We start from the raw sequence: 18293 nt of genomic DNA, 5'->3' as shown, positions 1-18293 counted from the left end.
AATCACTGTTGACTTAGAGACCAGCATAGTCTACAGAGTAAATTCTAGGACAGCTAGGGCTACACAGAGAAACCTTGTCTCGAAAAATACAACCAAAAAAAAAAAAAAAGATACCTGCACAAATAAAATATTCAAGTTTTTATGATTTTTCTCATGCATTATTCTACCAGTTAAATACAATAGGAAGAAAACTGTCTTCAGGTCTAAAGCAAGGAAGAACACATTCAGTCTTGCTACAGAAAAGTCTGCACCTTAAGTATGGCCGCTCTTAACGTTTATTGTCAAACCATGAAGACTTCATGTGAATGTAAAGTCTCGGTGAAAAACTCCCATGCTGTCATGTGCAGGAGACATCAGCATTTACTACTCATCCCTCACCCATTCTCCAGTCATAATTTAAAGGGATTTCTCTACTCAAGGAAGCCTATGGTAAGGCTACAACAGTTATTACCGAAGCAATTCATAGTTCCGTGCTTTACAGTCCCCTGACAACAGTGGTTCAGTTGATCCTGATCCCTGACGCAAGGCACTTAGAGCACCCGCACAAAGTGTCCATGTAAACAGCAGTGCAGAACATCTTAGCGGCACATGACTCAGCTGCCAGTTTTGTTCGGTGCTGTTTGAGTTGTCTGGCTGCTTTTCTGGGTGTCGCCAGGACTGTAGAATGTGATGACCGTCCCCTCTGCAGAGGAGCTGGACTCCTTCAAGTACAGTGACCTGCAAAATTTAGCCCAAAGGCTGGGTTTCCGGGCTACCCTGAGGGCAGGCAAGTTAAGAGCCTTGAAAGCCAACCTGAATCCAGAAACAAGGGGGAAAAAGGTAAAAATCAGCTGAGAATCAGTCTTCTGCAGTCTCCTGTGCTGAGACAGAGATACAAATTAACTGTGAGGAGCAAGCTGAAGGAACCAGTTATGTCACCAAAGCAAGAAAGAGGCACAAGACAGTCCGTGGAGTTCCTAACTTCCAGGATCATTCTGAGGAAAGAAGTGACCCTACTATTTATAGAATCAAGAAAAGCAAAACCTCAGAACAACAAAGTCTCCACATGTGACCCCACCTTCAAAAGGCCAGGCTGTGTTCGGGACCCCTAAGTTGGACCACAGAGAGGAATTCTACCTCTGCAGTTATTCCCCCATTCAAGCTGACGCTGAAGCAGCACAGACTCCAGGCTCTAGTAAGAAACCGGTGTTCTCCAGGCAGGCTTGTCTCGTCCCCTCAACTACAAGCCACGCAAGGGAAAGGTGAAACCTCGGGGCAATCTGAAGAAAATAGTTCTCTGAAGAAGTGTGCAGAGTTAGCTTACTTACAGCCATGTCCACACCAGGGAAGAACACGAGAAGCATGAACAAGAACGCCAGGAGAGGAAAGCAAAGATTCTGGAAGCTCGCAGAAACCTGGTTCTGACTAAAGCCCAGCGATCCTGCTGATTCCTTGACTCCCGACTTGTTTCCTTTTGTGAATGTGTTCATCACCTCCTCTTTAGTCAAAAGCTCGTCTTCTCATAATTTGGAGAATCTGTTCTCTGTGTACTATAGCTCCGAAAATACATTCTCGCCCTAAAGCTCAGAACTAAAGCGGCTTTCACCTACTGTCCTGTCCAGCTCTGCTTTTTAGAGACCTGTCCTTGGGGTTCTCGCCTACGTTTCCCATGTCAAGGTCCTACTAGTTGTGAGAGACAACCTGCGTCCTTTTCTGAACACAAGCGGTTCCCTCGTGCAGCAAGCCCGAGCAGAAGCCTGGCGTGGGAGTGTGAGTGAGATACAGTTCACAGGAAAGGGGGGGCTACAGAGGCCACCCCTGCATCCACTGTCTGGAAAATCTAAGCACCTTCTGATTTGGTTAGGTTACTACTTTATCAAGGTAAAAACATGCCTTAGCTTAGGAGCCTGTTCAGACCAGTTCATGTAATTGTCAACTGACTCTCATATTCTAAAACAGAATTCCTTGGCGCTTTCTACTTGTTAGATAAAGAGCCATAGGGCAGAGGAGGTGCCTCAGTCGTACAGCCTTGGGTACCACATACTGGACCCTGGATTTGACCCTGGTACCAGTCTGAGAAACTGAGAACTGCAGCTGTCCAGGCCACCACCTCTGTCAGACTTATAGCTGCAAGGAAGAGAGGAGAGCAGCTAAACAGAGCCCTGAGTTCTCTGCTCTGCCATGTCACGATTCTGAGCTGTGTGTAATGCTTATGATTGTCATAAATAAAGTTTTTATTTGTGAAAAAAATAAATAACATGACCCGTACACAGCTTGACCTAGACTTAAGAAAAAATAAAACCCATCATTGCTACAGCTAAAAGGCATGTTATGATTCACAAGAAACTGCTTCTCTTATTTATAGAAGGACGGACTGTGGAATATAATAAAAAGCTCATGGACATTTCATACTACAAACCAGCATGCTCCTTGGGTACGTACGTACGCATCAAGACAGAATATTCATGAGCGATCAGGATGATCCAAGAGGCATTTCTGAATACGCAGTTTTATATCCACCAGCCCTAATGGGCCAGACGATTTGTAGCACCATGGAAAATGCATCACAGACCACAGAGGTTCACAGCACACAGAGGATAGCTACTCCACAGATTACGGCTGGGAGTTATGGTAGAAAGAGCTTTGGACTAAAGTAGAGGTGGTGATAAACACATTTACAAAAGGAAACAAGCTGGAAGTCGGCCTGTTCATGAGGTTCACTCAGTCCGCAGTAACAAAATGACAGTAATTTTTAAATTATTGACTAAAATCTTAGTACAATCCATGCATACATAGCACCAGTTTAAAAAGAATTATTAAAGACCTCCAGCACCATGTCGCTCACCCTGAAAGTTCATTTCTTATCACAAATCAGAAGAGTGATAAACACTGATGGGGAAATTCAGTAAAATACATGATTGGCAAACTGTAAAAGGTCTACTGTGTTCTCAGGAACCTATCAGCTCAGCAGTTTCTGCCTCTGAGAGGACCAACACCCAGGAGTGAGAGGCCAAAGGCAGGGCTCAGGCCCCATGGCCAGGCTACACTCTGCTTCTAGTACTAAGCAACTGCCATACACAGCATTTGGAGTGTGACTCCAACCCCAGCTCCCAAAACTAACCAGGCTCACTGGTGGTGGGTTAGCTTCTAAGGTAGACATCAGCACATCTGCCTTTTCCTACTCTGATTCTTACTGACATGCCCTTCTGAGGCTTTAAAAGGGATAAGGGCATATATATAGGTATGCACAGTCAAGAATCAGCTATAAATATTCAGACTGCTGCGTTTTAAAATTACACCAAACTGACTTCCCAAAGAAAACCCGTTTCTTCATAAATCAAATATAGTATATAAAAAGCTGGAATGATGGGTAATTCAAATACAAAACTCAGGTACAAAACAGCCCATTTTTTCCTTCCAAACTACTCAGGCTCATACAGTTGACTCTACCGTACAGACAGCTGCTCCACACAGAATTACACCCTAGCGTAAGGAACTATTCTAAGTCTTCAGGAGACCGAGGCTCGAGGTCCTGCTGACTGCATTAAAACTGCAGCACCGGGCAGAGCTGAGAAGCGCCGCCATCAAGCATGGCTTCCTTCCTGCTCGTGTGTCCCACAGTTACTGAACGACGGGGTCTGGTCTGTGCACGGGTGCGCCATCCACTGCCCATTTGCAATGTTGCCGGGAGCCGCTTCTCCTCTCAGCTCCGCACTGTTGGCTGCTGGGAAGGGAAAGGCATTAAAGAAGAATTATTAAAATACTAAGCGAGTTTTTCAGATCAATGTCAAGTTTCTACTAGATTTTCAGATCATTTGTTGTTCAGAAGTAGATGGAATGGGTTGGTTTAGAAGCCATGACCCAGGAAAATGATGTGAAAACCTTTAGTCACTTAATTGTAATAGTATTAGTATTCCTACACCAACAATTCCTTTCTGTTTCTGTTACGTTCCCATCACCTCCCAGTCCTCTGGAGGGAACATACTTAGCCCATTGGAAGGAAGGCTGCAGGGTTCACTATCACACGGGTTTCCGCTGTACGCACTGCCGTACGCTGCTTCGTAGCCCGGGTCATACTTCTCTTCTTTAATAGCCATCTTCTTCGCATCCTCTGTGGGAAGGTGGAAGATGAGTGAAACTGGGGTTGTGTGGAGTTTTCTATGCAAATTCAGCTGAGTCATATAAAGATTTGTTATTTTTACTCGTGTGTGTGTGTGTGTGAGTGCCATGAGCCCATACGCATGCAGGTGACCAAGGAGCCAGAGGGCAATGGATCCCCTGGAACTGGAGTGTCAGGGGGCTGTGAACTGCCTGAAGTGGGTTCTGAGAACCAAACCTGATCTCCAAGAGCAAACAGTTTTGTTTTACCCACTGAGCGAGCCGTCCATCTCTCCAGCCCCATTTGCTATTTTTCTTAAAATTCTTTGTAACATATACTAAATTAGCTCGGAAACTGGGAGGCAGGGAGGTGCTCCTTAGACCCAGAACAGGGGAAGCTGTGGTACGAGGAGATGTGAACAGACATTAGAGTCCATCACCACAGCATCTGGTTGTAATTTCCCTTCCTCCTGCTTTAAATCCACAACTTCCTTTCTCTTCTGTACACGAGAAATTGATAAGGGAAGGGAAGGGAACAAACCTTGTGCGAGCTGCAGGTCAAACGTGTACTGCACCTCCTGAACGTCCGTGTTCCGTTCAATGCCCTTCAGCTGGTCTCTTAAGTCCTTCAGCTTAATGTAGTAGTGCACCTTGTCCTGGGCGCGAGGAAACTGGGCACACCTGGCACTGGAAGACGGCATGACGTAGCAGAGCTGGGATCGACAAGGTTTCAAGTATAAGATTTTAACATTGAACTGAATCTACTCATACTCTGGTTAGAAAAACTTAGGTTTAATTGGCTTAATTGGTACTTTAAAAAGATGGCTCCCCAAGCATTCCTCTCAAGTTTTGTCTTTTTACAGTAAACCCGAATCTCACAATTCGAAAGGAACAAAAGAGTGCAGCGCCGACGGAGAAGCCCCTCCCAGCTGTCTCTATGGCCTAGCTCCCTCGGCTGGGGCGTCACTCCTGAGTTCCCAAAGTGTGCATGGGGACCAGAGGCACCCAGGGCCTCCTTTAATAAACATCAAGTGTGCGTGGGTGACCAGAGGCACCCAGGGCATCCTTTAATAAACACCAAGCACAATGTGCTCTTCCTTCGCTCAGCAGTGCATCTCAGAGATGCCCTGACCAGAGGGCAAGGCTAAAGGCCTCTTCTAACCTACTAACCAGAGCCAACTCTCTTCTAACCTACTAACCAGAGCCAACTCTCTTCTAACCCACTAACCAGAGCCAACTCTCTTCTAACCTACTAACCAGAGCCAACTCTCTTCTAACCTACTAACCAGAGCCAACTCTCTTCTAACCTACTAACCAGAGCCAACTCTCTTCTAATCTACTAACCAGAGCCAACTCTCTTCTAACCCACTAACCAGAGCCAACTCTCTTCTAACCTACTAACCAGAGCCAACCCTCTTCTAACCCACTAACCAGAGCCAACCCTCTTCTAACCCACTAGCCAGAGCCAACTCTCTTCTAACCTACTAACCAGAGCCAACTCTCTTCTAACCTACTAACCAGAGCCAACTCTCTTCTAACCTACTAACCAGAGCCAACTCTCTTCTAACCTACTAACCAGAGCCAACCCTCTTCTAACCCACTAACCAGAGCCAACCCTCTTCTAACCCACTAACCAGAGCTGACTGCAGTTCAGGTAGGCTGCCTTCTTCTATCGTTAACTCTGGGAATGCTCCCAGACAGCTACAGGGAAAGACATATTTATCATTTTGGTTGTTGACAAACTGTCCTTCAAGGAGCAGAAGTTGCTTTGTCCTCTCTACACATAAGTGAGGCATACACTACTGTATTTATGGGGACTTTTAAAGTTGGTTTCTTTATTATGTAATTATTTCCTTTGAGGTTTCCTCATCATATAATTACTTTTCTTTGATTACAGCATTTTAAGGAAACTCCTAATTGATATGTTAGCATGCTTTATAACAGCACATTCAATTAAATGACCCAGAGTAGACGGGCTGGGTATGATGGTGCTTTAATCCGAGCACTCAGGGGGCAGAGGCACAGCCTGATCTACATAGTGAGCCCCACCCTCAACGCCCCCACCACACCCACACAAAGTAAAAGAAGAGTAAATTGTTTTCTCTTTGAGTTAAATCACTATAAACATCAACAGCTTTTTATTTCGTGGTAAAGAGTACACTAAGTGCAGGGCCACCGAGAGGACTGCCATAGTTGCCATAGTTACTTCTTGGTTGTCACTGACCCAGATCTAGAATCACCTGGGAAGGGGCAGGTTCATGTGAAGAATTATCCAGATCAGACTAGCCTGAGAGGCCCCTTCTTATTTTGGGTGTGAGGGGCAGGTATGTAGCGTGTACAGGTGGGATCAGAGGACAGACAACACGCGGGAGGCAGTTCTCCTCCTCCCACACGTGTCTAGGCACTGAACTCAGGCTGTCAGGCTTGGCAGAAAATGTCTTAACCAATTCAGTGACCATCCTGCCAGGCCCATGAGGCATTTTCTTAACTGCTAATATATATAGAATTAAAATGACAAAGTTTCTCTGTATAACAGCTCTGGCTGTCCTGGACCTTGCTTTGTAGACCAGGCTGGCCTCAAACCACAGAGATCTGTCTGCCTCGGCCTCAGTGTACACCATGTGGTTTTTAAAAAGCTGTGTCCAGGGCAGGCCTGGTAGCACAGGTTTATAATCCCGTCCTCTCCTCAGGAGGATAGCAATTCAAGGCCAGTCGCAACTGTAGAGCAATCTGAAGACAACTTGGGGCAACTTTTTGAGACTATCTCAAAACAAAAAGTAAAAAGAAGGCTGTGGACATAACTCAGTAGCAGAGCATTTGCCTGGAATGTGAGAAACCTAGGTTCAATCCCCAATACCAGCCTCCCCACCCCCGGACACTGAATAATAAAAGAGCACCGTATGAAATCTATCTTGAAAAGGGCCAGGGTATAGCTAAGTGGTACAGTAACTGCCCGATGCACACAAAGACCTCAGCACAACAAAAAAAACAAGACAGCCAAACGCCTATATTCTTAAGTACTAAACAAAACTGGAACACATGTCTGCAGCAAAGACTCTGTGGGAACTAGTTAGAAAATCACTGTATAGGACTGAAGGTAACTCAGTGGTCAAGAGCACTGATCGCTCTTACAGAAGATCCATATGGTAGCGCACAACTGTATCTCCAGTCCCAGGAAATCTGGTGTCCTCTTCTGGCCTCCATTAGGACTGCACACGTGTACACAGACATATATGCAAGCAACACACCCATACACATAAAAAATAAGTAAGTAGATAAATAAATGCTAAAAAAAAAACCCACAGGACTATCTCATGATATGAGATTATGTGACAGTGCCAACAGAAGGGTGGCTGGATGTTTGTCTAGCAAGTATTAAATATACAAACGAAGTAGTTAATCTTACCAGTGAGGCTTGTGTTTATATGTACATCTAAATTCTTAAGCAACTGCCATTGAGGATATTCTGAATGTCCTGTGAGCCAGGTCCTCTGACATTTAGCTGACAAATACTTTTAAATAAAACTCTCATCGCATCTGGAAGTGTAAGCTGATACTTATTTACTAGGACAGGGCTTTCTCATGACAAAACGGCCATGTCTGAACAACGGGGACAACTGGCCAGAAGCCCTGGTCTCCAATGTACTCGGAGGACTTACGGTTTCTGTGTCTGGGATCTTGTGGGGTTGAAGCCCAAATTCCAAGTTCTTAACCTTTACTCCAAAAACTTCCTTACTGAAAATTTCATAAATACCTAAAATAGAATAACACAAGCATATTTAACACTGCCCTTGACATTAGCATAGAGAAAATATAAAACTGTAGAAGTAAATCTTACATTTTCCATTAAACACCGCTATTCGTGGCTGGTATTTCTGCAGTTTCTGCACTAGGATTCGTCCTCCTTCCCGGAATTCCTTACTAAAATTGAAACACAAACACAGAGTGTACACAGCGTGCTACCTTCAGGCAGGTCTCAATGACCGTCATGCACCAACGTCCCCAGGACCTGAGAGCCCACACCATCATAAGCTCCGGCTCTACAGCTACCTGGACAGATCCTTGCTGCCTGGTGTCGTCCTCTCCACCATGTTGGTGAAGCCGATGCCGTACTTCCCAGGTAAGGTGTGGTCATCCATGTGGTTCAGCTGAACCTCACTCAGTCCTGACATGAACAGACACTTCCCTGGGAAAAGAGGACTCTGTCACTTCCGCAGAAGGCAGAAAGCTTTTACCAAGAAACTGATGGAATAGTCGGAATAGTCTACACTACACCTGGAGGGAGATAAAGGACTTACAACCCAGCTCTAATCCCATACTCAATAATGAAAGCAGGCTGGATACCATGCTAACCTCTATGATGTTAATAACCAATACTTTCCTACAAGAAACTAGCATCTTTGCACACACAGCTTCAAACCGTGTTCTACCAGTTACTGGTACTGCCACCATCCGCCTTTGGACTGCCCTCTAGACTAAAACACCCGGAGAGGAGGAAACTAAAACATTCTTCCTCAGAATTAAAAACAATAACAGGGACAATATGGTGCTAGTTTCAGAAGTACATTATGACTTAGGGCCTAAACGTCTGGAATCTTAACTCTTGGATAAGGAGTGTTTCTTGACACATGCACTGCTCCAGTAGGCAGTGAAGCGTCTGTGTAAACGTCTTCCATACGCAGAGCAACACACACGAACATCTTACATACGCAGAGCAACACGTATGAACATCTTACATATGCAGAGCAACACATACGAACATCTTACATACTCAGCAACACGTATGAACATCTTACATACTCAGCAACACGTATGAACATCTTACATACTCAGCAACACGTATGAAAATCTTACATACTCAGAGCAACACGTATGAACATCTTCCATATGCAGAGGAACACATACGAACATCTTCCATACTCAGAGCAACACGTATGAACATCTTACATACTCAGAGCAACACATACGAACATCTTACATACTCAGAGCAACACATACGAACATCTTACATACTCAGAGCAACACGTATGAACATCTTCCATATGCAGAGGAACACATACGAACATCTTCCATACTCAGAGCAACACGTATGAACATCTTACATATGCAGAGCAACACGTATGAACATCTTACATATGCAGAGGAACACATACGAACATCTTCCATACTCAGAGCAACACGTATGAACATCTTACATATGCAGAGGAACACATACGAACATCTTACATACGCAGAGCAACACATACGAACATCTTACGCAGAGCAACACGTATGAACATCTTACATATGCAGAGGAACACATACGAACATCTTACATACTCAGAGCAACACATACGAACATCTTACATACTCAGAGCAACACGTATGAACATCTTACGTACGCAGAGCAACACATACAAACATCTTACATACTCAGAGCAACACGTATGAACATCTTACATATGCAGAGGAACACATACGAACATCTTACAGATGCAGAGCAACACATACGAACATCTTACATACGCAGAGCAACACGTATGAACATCTTACATATGCAGAGGAACACATACGAACATCTTACATATGCAGAGCAACACATACGAACATCTTACATACTCAGAGCAACACGTATGAACATCTTACATATGCAGAGCAACACATACGAACATCTTACATACTCAGAGCAACACGTATGAACATCTTACATATGCAGAGCAACACATACGAACATCTTACATACTCAGCAACACGTATGAACATCTTACATACTCAGCAACACATATGAACATCTTACATATGCAGAGGAACACATACGAACATCTTACATATGCAGAGCAACACATACGAACATCTTACATACTCAGCAACACGTATGAACATCTTACACACGCAGAGGAACACATACGAACATCTTACATACGCAGAGCAACACGTATGGATGTCTTCCATATGCAGAGGAACACGTACGAACTTCTTCCATATGCAGAGGAACACGTACGAACGTCTTACATATGCAGGGCACACAGTAGTAGCAGTGCCAGCTCACTAGGGACGAATGAGCCCTCGCTGCTATCATCTTCATAAAGTCAGCCCATTAATCCTAATAAGAACAGCTCATTCTAAAGTGGAAGTAGAACTTACAGAAATGGTTCCCAGGTCCAGGGTAGTGGTGCCCTTTGTAAGCAGCCATCAGTCCTGGGTTGATGCCAATCTACAAAACAAAATAAACAGTTTTATCTGTAAAAACAGGTCTTAAGTTCTTCCTTTTAAAAAGTCTCTATTAAACAATAAATGAGCGGGGGCTATCTCTGACTCTTTGGCCTACTTGTAGGGTCCTTTCCCTCCTACTGTGCTGCCTTGTCCAGCCTAGACAGGATGGCCTGTGCCTGACCTGAGTGTGGCTTGTTATGCCACGTCTGGTTGATGCCCTCCCGGAGGCCTGCCCTTTTCTGACGGAGGCGGAGAGAGAGGTGGATCTGGTGGGGTGGGGGGGAGGCTGGGAAGAGGGGACGGAGAGGAAACTGTGGTCTAGATATGAGAAAAGGAAAAAAGAAAAAAAAGAAAGCTGGGCTATGGTGGCACATGCCTTTAGGGAGGCAGAGGCAGGTGGATCTCTGCGTTCAAGGGCAGCTTGGTCTATAGAGCAAGTTAAAGGACAGTAAGGACTACACAGAGAAACTCTGTCTCAAAAAAACAAAACAAAACAAAAAAGCCAGGGGGCTGGAGAGATGGCTCAGTGGTTAAGAGCACCAGCTGCTCTTCCAGAGGTCCTGAGTTCAATTCCCAGCAACCACATGGTGGCTCACAACCATCTGTAGTGATATCTGGCGCCCTCTTCTGGCGTGAGGGCATACATGGAGACCAAATGTCATATACATAATAAATAAATAAATCTTTAAAAAAAACAGAAAAAGAAAAAAAGAAAAGGTAGAGCATTTAATAAGAAAAAGGATCAGGGAAGGAAGGACAAGAGGATAACTGGGGGGTAAACACAAAGTACACCATATACATATAACACAATGAAGCCTGGTATACTGCACTATTATAACATGCTAAAAAAGAAAACAAAAAGTCAGGCTTAAGCCTTCGGACTTTTATACAGGAGTGCCAGATAAAATGGAATTGATTATAATTACTGCAGCATAGAGAAACTTCTTTCTAAAATTTGCTATTTTCAAAAGGCCAATTGGACCCTGTACTGAGACATGCTGCTTTCATTCAGGGAAGAGGTGGATCTTCCAGCAGCCAGTCTGAGCCACATCCTGCCAGCCACCCAAACAGTCACTCACTCTACAGACCGCCTACAACGCTATCCACTGATGTTCATTTGGTTCTAGTTTCTTAAAGTTACAGACCTAAGCTCAAAGTACTGTTAGGCTGGATGTGTGGCACAGGCTTGTAATAGAGTCAGAGGTACCAAGGGCTGTTGTGAGTTTGAGGCCAGCCAGGGCTACACAGTGAGTCTACCTCAAAATATCAAGAAGCAAAACCACTCCAGTACCGTCATTTCCCGAGAACTACCAACTATCATACAACCTAAGTGGTTCACACGATTACTTCACTCAGTGCGACCCTGTGAGGGAGAAACTCAGGCTTCTCCAGTGATAAAACTGTAAGATGAAGGCTTGCCCGTGGCCTCCCTTGTTGGGAGGTGTGAAAGCAGGCAGCCCCATCTCAGGCTCACCTCCTATTCGCCCCACGCAACACAACCTCACGAAGGTAACACCACTCAGCCCCAGAAGGATCTCAGAAACTTGTTCAGAAGAATGTGATTTGTAGGGACCACCGCTAAGTTAATCCTCTAGCGATATTTACTGTCAGGAAGGACAAAGATTCTTACGATCACAATGTCCAGATTGAAGGTCAAGATGTCGGGCAGTGTCTTGGTGAGCAGCTCAGCTTCAGAAACCCCGTTGAAGCGGTCCACTTTCCGCTTCACTTTAAACGCATCAGTAATCTTCTCTTGCTTCTCTTTTGACTTTGTGGACTTGCCAGATCTTTTTGACCCAGCAGGTTTTTTGGGTTCCATGGGGTCCTGGGGTTCTGATGCTCTGGTTTTTCTTTTCCTTCTCTTTGGAGCCTCTGAAACACAGGGATTTACAGAATGTGGACCTCCACAGCAGCCAGCCATGAACACCCGTGCTATCCGATTTCCCCACGCTGGCTTCTGCAATGTGTCCCCTTTCCTCTCCATCCAGGCACATGTAACTGAGTGGGATCCCTCTGTGTGCTGTGAACACCATCGGTTAATAGAGATGCTGCTTTGAGCTATAGCAGAGCAGGGCAGAACAGAGCTAGGCGGGGAAAACCACACTGAATGCTGGGAGAAGGAAGGCAGAGTTGGGGAGTCACTGCCACCAGAGTCAGACATGCCAAAACTTTGCCAGTAAGCACCGCCACATGGCAATACACAGATTAATGGAGATGGGTTAGTTTAGGACATATGAGTTAGCCAGAAATACGCTTAAGCTATTGGCCAAACAATATTACAAATAATATAGTTTCTGTGTGATTATTTCGGGAGTCTGGGCAGCCGGGAACACACAAGCAGACTCCTGCAATATGTGAGTCACAGACTGATTTCCTATACAGTCTCACTTGGTTTCCCCAGGGAACCACTTTATAGGAATTCTATCAGTACACGAATAATTAAGTAAGCACATTTTTGAACAAAGCTGGACAAGATGGTGCACATCTTTAATACCAGCATTCAAGAGGCAGAAGCAGACAGGAGGCAGCTCTAGCCAATAAGTGAGGTGCAGCAGCCCTGGAGCGATGCACCAACTCTGAGCACATCCCTCGTGTAAATACTGCCACCACTACGCCACCTCCATCCCTTCAACCTCCTGGCTTCTCTTCTAATTCTTCACCCCAGTGTGTGGCACTTCCCGTAACCAACAGTGCTTTGATAATGCTTGAGTCTGTCCACCAAAAGCCCCGTGTTTGATGTTTAGTCCTCTGGGAGCTGTGGAACCTTTAAGGCCCCTGGGTTAGCTGGAGGAACGCCTCAGAAGGCACTATCAGATCCCTGTCTCTGGGGCTCTTGTGGGGGATGGGATTCTCTCTCTTACACACACTCTGCCACTGTGGTGCCAGCTACCACGAGGTCTTCCCCAGAGCTGAGCGGATGCTGGTGCCATGCCCCTGAACCTACAGAGCTGTGCACAAACCCCTTCTCAGGGCTGGAGAGATGCTCAGTGGTTAAGAGCGCTGGCCGCTCCTGCAGGGGACCTGGCACTCGCACGGCAGCTCACAACCACCTGTAGCTCCAGTTCAAGGGACCTCACACCCTCTTCTAGTCGAAGGTACCATAGAGGCATGTAAAACACCCATACACATAAAACAACACAATAAAACTTTTAAAAAATGTCACTAGGGGCCGGGCGGTGGTGGCGCACGCCTTTAATCCCAGCACTCGGGAGGCAGAGGCAGGCGGATCTCTGTGAGTTAGAGACCAGCCTGGTCTACAAGAGCTAGTTCCAGGACAGGCTCTAAAACCACAGAGAAACCCTGTCTCGAAAAACCAAAAAAAAAAAAAAAAAGTCACCAGGGGCTGGGAATATATCTCACTGGTTAAGAGCAGATCAGCTATCCCTCCAGAGGACCTGAGATCAATTTTCAGCACCCACATGGCATCTTCCAACTGTCTGCCACCGCAGTTCCAGGGATCTGATGCCCTCTTCTGGCCTCTGTGGGCACCAGGTACACATGTGTGTAGACACACAAACAGGCAAAACACACATAAATATAGTAATGTCACCCAATCATGTACTAGACCACGAAAAGTGCTTTTGGGCTTCTCCTTTTCCTTCGGCATTTACATGAAATACAGTAACTCTAGACTAGCAATCCTACCTCAAGTATTTCCCAACTTTCCCCATTTCCCCAATTTTCCTCCTATTTTCCTCAGGTTATATAAACAGTCTCTAATCCACTTCCCGCCATCAAGCCTGTCTTGCTCTTAATCTATCCTCCAGACTGACTTTAAAATGCCCATTTAAGTCAATTCCTTGCTCCCACTCTCAACAGCTCTCCACTGCTCAGGGTCTACACAAGCCCTACTGCCCACCATTTCCTCCTCTACTTCAGAATCCACACAACCGCTCAGAGTTTTGGCTGCCATGCCTCAACGCAGCCCCCTCAGTGGCACCTTCTCTTCTCTGTCACTCACGGAATGCCTCTTTACCGACCTTTAGAGCTCTGTTGGTGTTCTGCTGCCTGAGCCCAAGTCAGATGCTAGTGACGTAAGGCCTCGGGTGTGCAGATGTGGAACATGTGTTTACTACTGCTTTACCTAGGGAGGAGGCATTGGGGGGTGCTTTTAAAACAGCATGCTAAGAACTACCTGGTACAGGTTCAGGTTCCTGGGCAGGAGCTTCTGCTGGCATCTGCTGGTCAATCGTCACCGCCATGTTGGGAGCTTCGGCCATCCTTTGTTGAAATGGAAAGGAGTGAAAACCCTGACCCTGCTCCAGAGAACAGCTGAAAGAACAGTCGGGTAACAAGTTGTGAGTATACGTGATCGGGTGGACAGATCTTCAGTATCCAGGTATTTTATAGCCAGACTGTAATTACTCAAAGACAACAGGAGAGGAGGAAAGCTGACCCTCCCAGGGCGCGCTGCTCCCTGACGTTTACCAAGCGTTCACCACACAAACTGACTCTCACTGTGAAGTGACCGGATGTGCCACTGAAGCCGCCAGTCCTGTCAAGTCATCTATACTCTCTCTGAAACTAGATCGCAGCAACTTTCTAGTGGATAGTCTTGAAGGACTATCAATCCATCAATCCGTATGAATTAAAAATATTCACAAGTACAATTTATATCCCCATCTTGGCACAAAGATTTCCCCATCCTAACAGTGTAACTTAGGTTTTCTTCTGGTTTGTATGTGTGTGTTTGTTTTGAGACAAGGTTTCTCTGAGTAGCCCTGGCTGCCTCCTGAGTGCTGGGATTAAAGGTGTGTGCCACCACTGCCTGGCTGTTGGTGTGCTTTTTTAATGAATCCACTGGACTTGGTTTTTATTATTGTTGGCGTGTTTTAGTTGTTGCTTGTCACTTCCTGGACAGTAGAGGTGGATTATAAGTATCTGTTTAACTGAAGAAACAGACACCTCTGGATTGTCTTCTGAACAAGACTTACACTTCATGAAGTGTAAAAGTAAAGTATGCAGGCCTTGCTGGAAAGGAGAAGTGCACCTGTTATCCCAACCCTGGTGAGGAGAAAGCAGGACTGTGAATGCCAGCTACAGACAGACCCTGACTCAAAACAGAAATCAAGAGAAAAACCAAAACCCACTCCAAACCTAAGCCTTCAAATGAAGCAATATCCAAAAGCCTTTCTTTCTTGGGGGGGGGGGGGGGGACACAAAAAAAAAAACAAAAAAAAAAACAAAACCAAAGACAACAGGAGCCCAATCGTAGAGAACAGAACTTTGCCTCAAAGGTTCAGCACCAGTGAGGAAAAATAGTAACTATCTCTTTTAAAGTTTTATTTCTTTAAAATGCGCGCGCACACACACACATGCGTTCAGAGCCAGGAGGTGGTGGTGCACGCCTTTAATCCCAGCACTCAGGAGGCAGAGGCAAGGCTCTTAGTTACAGTGCCATCATGGACTAACTCTATGAAACTCTAAGCAAGCCCCAATTAAATGCTTTCTTTTTTAAAAGCCGGTCATGGCGTCCCTTCCCGGCAATAGAACAGTAACTAAGACACGTGTGCATATCTTTTTTCATTTAGTCTTTAAACCTTGCTGTAAATGATATACCTTCAGCTAGATAGTATAAAGACACAGAATGTTATACACAGCCACTGGAGACACCTCCTGAGCTGTACCCACATCCTAGGTGTGTGCTACACTTTTACACTAAGCACCACCCCACCAAGCTTGGACCAGGGACATGGTTCAGCAGACAAAGATCCTTGCCACCAAGAATGGTAACCTGAGTCTGATATCTGGAACCCACAAGGTGGAAGAAGAAAACAAGCTCCAGTCAATTGTCCTCTGATCTCCGTATTTGGGCTGTGGCGCCTGGGCATCCCCACACATAGGCATGCCGGAGTACGCATGTGGGCGCACGCACATACACAATAAATACTAAAAGTAAAACAATAAAAAGTGCTTTCGTACAACCCTTTCCACTACCTGTCAGGCTTACTACATCTGCTTTGCCCTTTCTCATCCTGGCATTCTTCTGTGCAGTGCCATCCGAGATCCTGCAAAGAAAAGGCCTCCAGCAACCGACTGCTGACGGCACCACCACACTCTGAGCAGCTCCTCAGTTAACTTCCCTGCAAACACCCTAAGGACAGATCGGGAGCTGTGTTGTCTAGGCGATTCTAATGCAGGAAGAAGGTGATGAACTATTACAGGACCTAGACCTGCCATTCTGTGTCAATCTCAAAATCTCCATGAAAGAGGCCGGTTCTTTTCTTCCCTTATCTGTTGGTCTCAACTGCTCCCGGGCCTCTTTCCTTTTCAAACTGCTTTCTCTCTTAGGCCCCTTCTTCACTCCCCTCCCCGTTCCCAGGACTCATTCCTACAGCTGTCTCCGGTTTCTCAACACACACACACACACACACAGATACTGAATACTCCAAATACAGACCAGCATGACATTGAGTAGTTAGTTCCCCTCTTCCTGGGGACAAGCTATTATATGGTTTTCCCTGCACTTCTGTATAAGACTATGCCTCGTTTTGTTAATGCTTCACTATCCCATTCATTTAGCTCTTATTTATGAGACTGATTCAATCCATCAGTTCTACAAACCCCTCTGAAAGTTAAGCTGGGTCAGACATCCCTTTCATCAACAGGCCACTGGCACCCTGCAGCTGGTAAACTGTTGAGGAACAGAGTTGAGGACAGATAGACCTACAGTGTGTCCTTGAGTCTTTCAGCTGTAAGTCAGGCTTTCACTTCAGTCTCGAGATCTGCCATCAGCCCCCACGACCCGTTCACAGAGGTGTAAGACAGCACAGGAAGGGGAAGAGAGGGTGAAAGTCTTGCCTAAGTTCATTGTCCAATTCGCTACGGAGGGAGGCACGCTAATTCTTCACCAGGCCTAATAAGTTAACAAGCATCAGTTTATCCGCGGAGGACCTGCCATCTTGTTTTTCTTATCTCAGCCAGGCGATGGTGGAGCGAACCTTTAATCCCAGCATTCGGGAGGCAGAGGAAGGCGGATCTCAGTGAGTTCGAGGCCAGCCTGGTCTACAAGAGCTAGTTCCAGGACAGGCTCGAAAGCTATAGAGAAACCCTGTCTCGAAAAACAAAAACAACAGCCACAAAAAAGAGTCTAATCTCTAGACCTATGGTTCGGCAACACCCCCGTGACATCATCCTTTGCAGGGCCACCGGAGAGGTACAATGTCCGGATCGCTTTCCTTGCACATTACACACGCACAGTCCACAAGCGAGAGCATCCACCCGGCGACCCCATCAACCGCGCCCCGCTGCATCATCACTGCTCCCGGTGACCCAAGGTGCAGAACCGCGTACGGGGGCTGCGGCCACGCGCGCCGCCTTTTAAAGCTCGCGGGTACCCGGGCCCGGCGGACCCCCTCGGGCTGGGGGGAGGGGAGGGGAAAGGAGGAGAGAGGCGGGCCGGCCCCCAGCGCGCACGCGCAGGCCGGCCTTTGTGCGGGCCGCGGCCCACGGGACGACCCCAGCGGCGAGCGTCCGCGTTACCTGCGCGCGCCCTCCGCGTCCATGGCGGCGCCGCTCAGGGTGCGGCCGCTCGTGCCGGGGCCCTCGGGCGCCCGCTCTGCCGCTCGGCGCGCGCGCGAAGGACTCACCACGCGATCGGGGGCGGCCGGCAGACGGACGCGGCGCTAGCTCACCGGGCGCACTTCCGGCTCCCTCCGAAGAGGGGGCGGCGCGCCATCACGTGACGCCGGCCGCCGCGTAGCCTTTCGGGAAACGAAAGAGGTGGCTGGGGAGCGCTGGGCTGACGTCAGCTGTTGTGGGCGCTGAGTTTCCGGTCCGGCTTTGGGATGTGTGGGTGGACGTTTAGGCTTGGTGACAACTTTATGGCTTTCGACCCCAGTTTTGTGCTCTGCCTGTCATTTTCGGGAGGCAAAAGCAGGCCGATCTGAGTTTGAGGCCAGCCTGATCTACAGCGTGAGTTCCAGGACAGCCAGGGCTACACAGAAACCCACTCTCGAAAAGTAAAAACAAAACACAATAAAAATAGTAATAATAATAATAAATTTAAACTGTAACTGTGATGG

General features: G+C 46.6%; 1 protein-coding gene across 4 annotated transcripts; it reads right to left on the bottom strand.

The window, feature by feature from the left end:
• Nucleotide 1: 1 nt before the first annotated feature.
• On the bottom strand, nt 2–17951 carry Tdg (thymine DNA glycosylase). Of its 4 annotated transcripts, none has more exons than XM_041664946.1 (10): nt 17752–17951; nt 14405–14541; nt 11900–12141; nt 10201–10270; nt 8128–8263; nt 7916–7998; nt 7737–7831; nt 4619–4790; nt 3965–4090; nt 2–3700 (listed from the first exon to the last, which is right to left on the bottom strand). In XM_041664946.1, exons 1-10 carry the CDS (start codon nt 17772–17774, stop codon nt 3564–3566), a joined length of 1221 nt encoding a protein of 406 aa, XP_041520880.1. In that variant the 5' UTR covers nt 17775–17951; the 3' UTR covers nt 2–3563. The 4 variants fall into 4 exon arrangements, with proteins under 4 accessions (XP_041520880.1, XP_041520891.1, XP_041520871.1 ...); XM_041664957.1 differs by having other exon boundaries at nt 2–3703; nt 17859–17946; XM_041664937.1 differs by having other exon boundaries at nt 2–3703; nt 17752–17943.
• Nucleotides 17952–18293: the final 342 nt, after the last annotated feature.

Source organism: Microtus oregoni, unplaced genomic scaffold (genome assembly GCF_018167655.1).
Source record: "Microtus oregoni isolate MIOR12 unplaced genomic scaffold, Mior012 000001F_ref0000356, whole genome shotgun sequence".
NCBI lineage: Eukaryota > Metazoa > Chordata > Mammalia > Rodentia > Cricetidae > Microtus > Microtus oregoni.
This window is presented reverse-complemented; position numbering and strand designations above follow the sequence as displayed.

What these genes read in the sequence shown, in the direction of transcription:
- Tdg (XM_041664937.1), bottom strand. Translation starts at nt 17,774, where the DNA reads ATGGACGCGGAGGGCGCGCGCAG. An exon ending in GGCAGCAAGGATCTGTCCAG is followed by an intron (nt 7,999 to 8,127) that starts GTAGCTGTAGAG and finishes TTTCAATTTTAG; the next exon opens with TAAGGAATTCCGGGAAGGAG. An exon ending in AGATCCCAGACACAGAAACC is followed by an intron (nt 4,791 to 7,736) that starts GTAAGTCCTCCG and finishes TGTCGATCCCAG; the next exon opens with CTCTGCTACGTCATGCCGTC.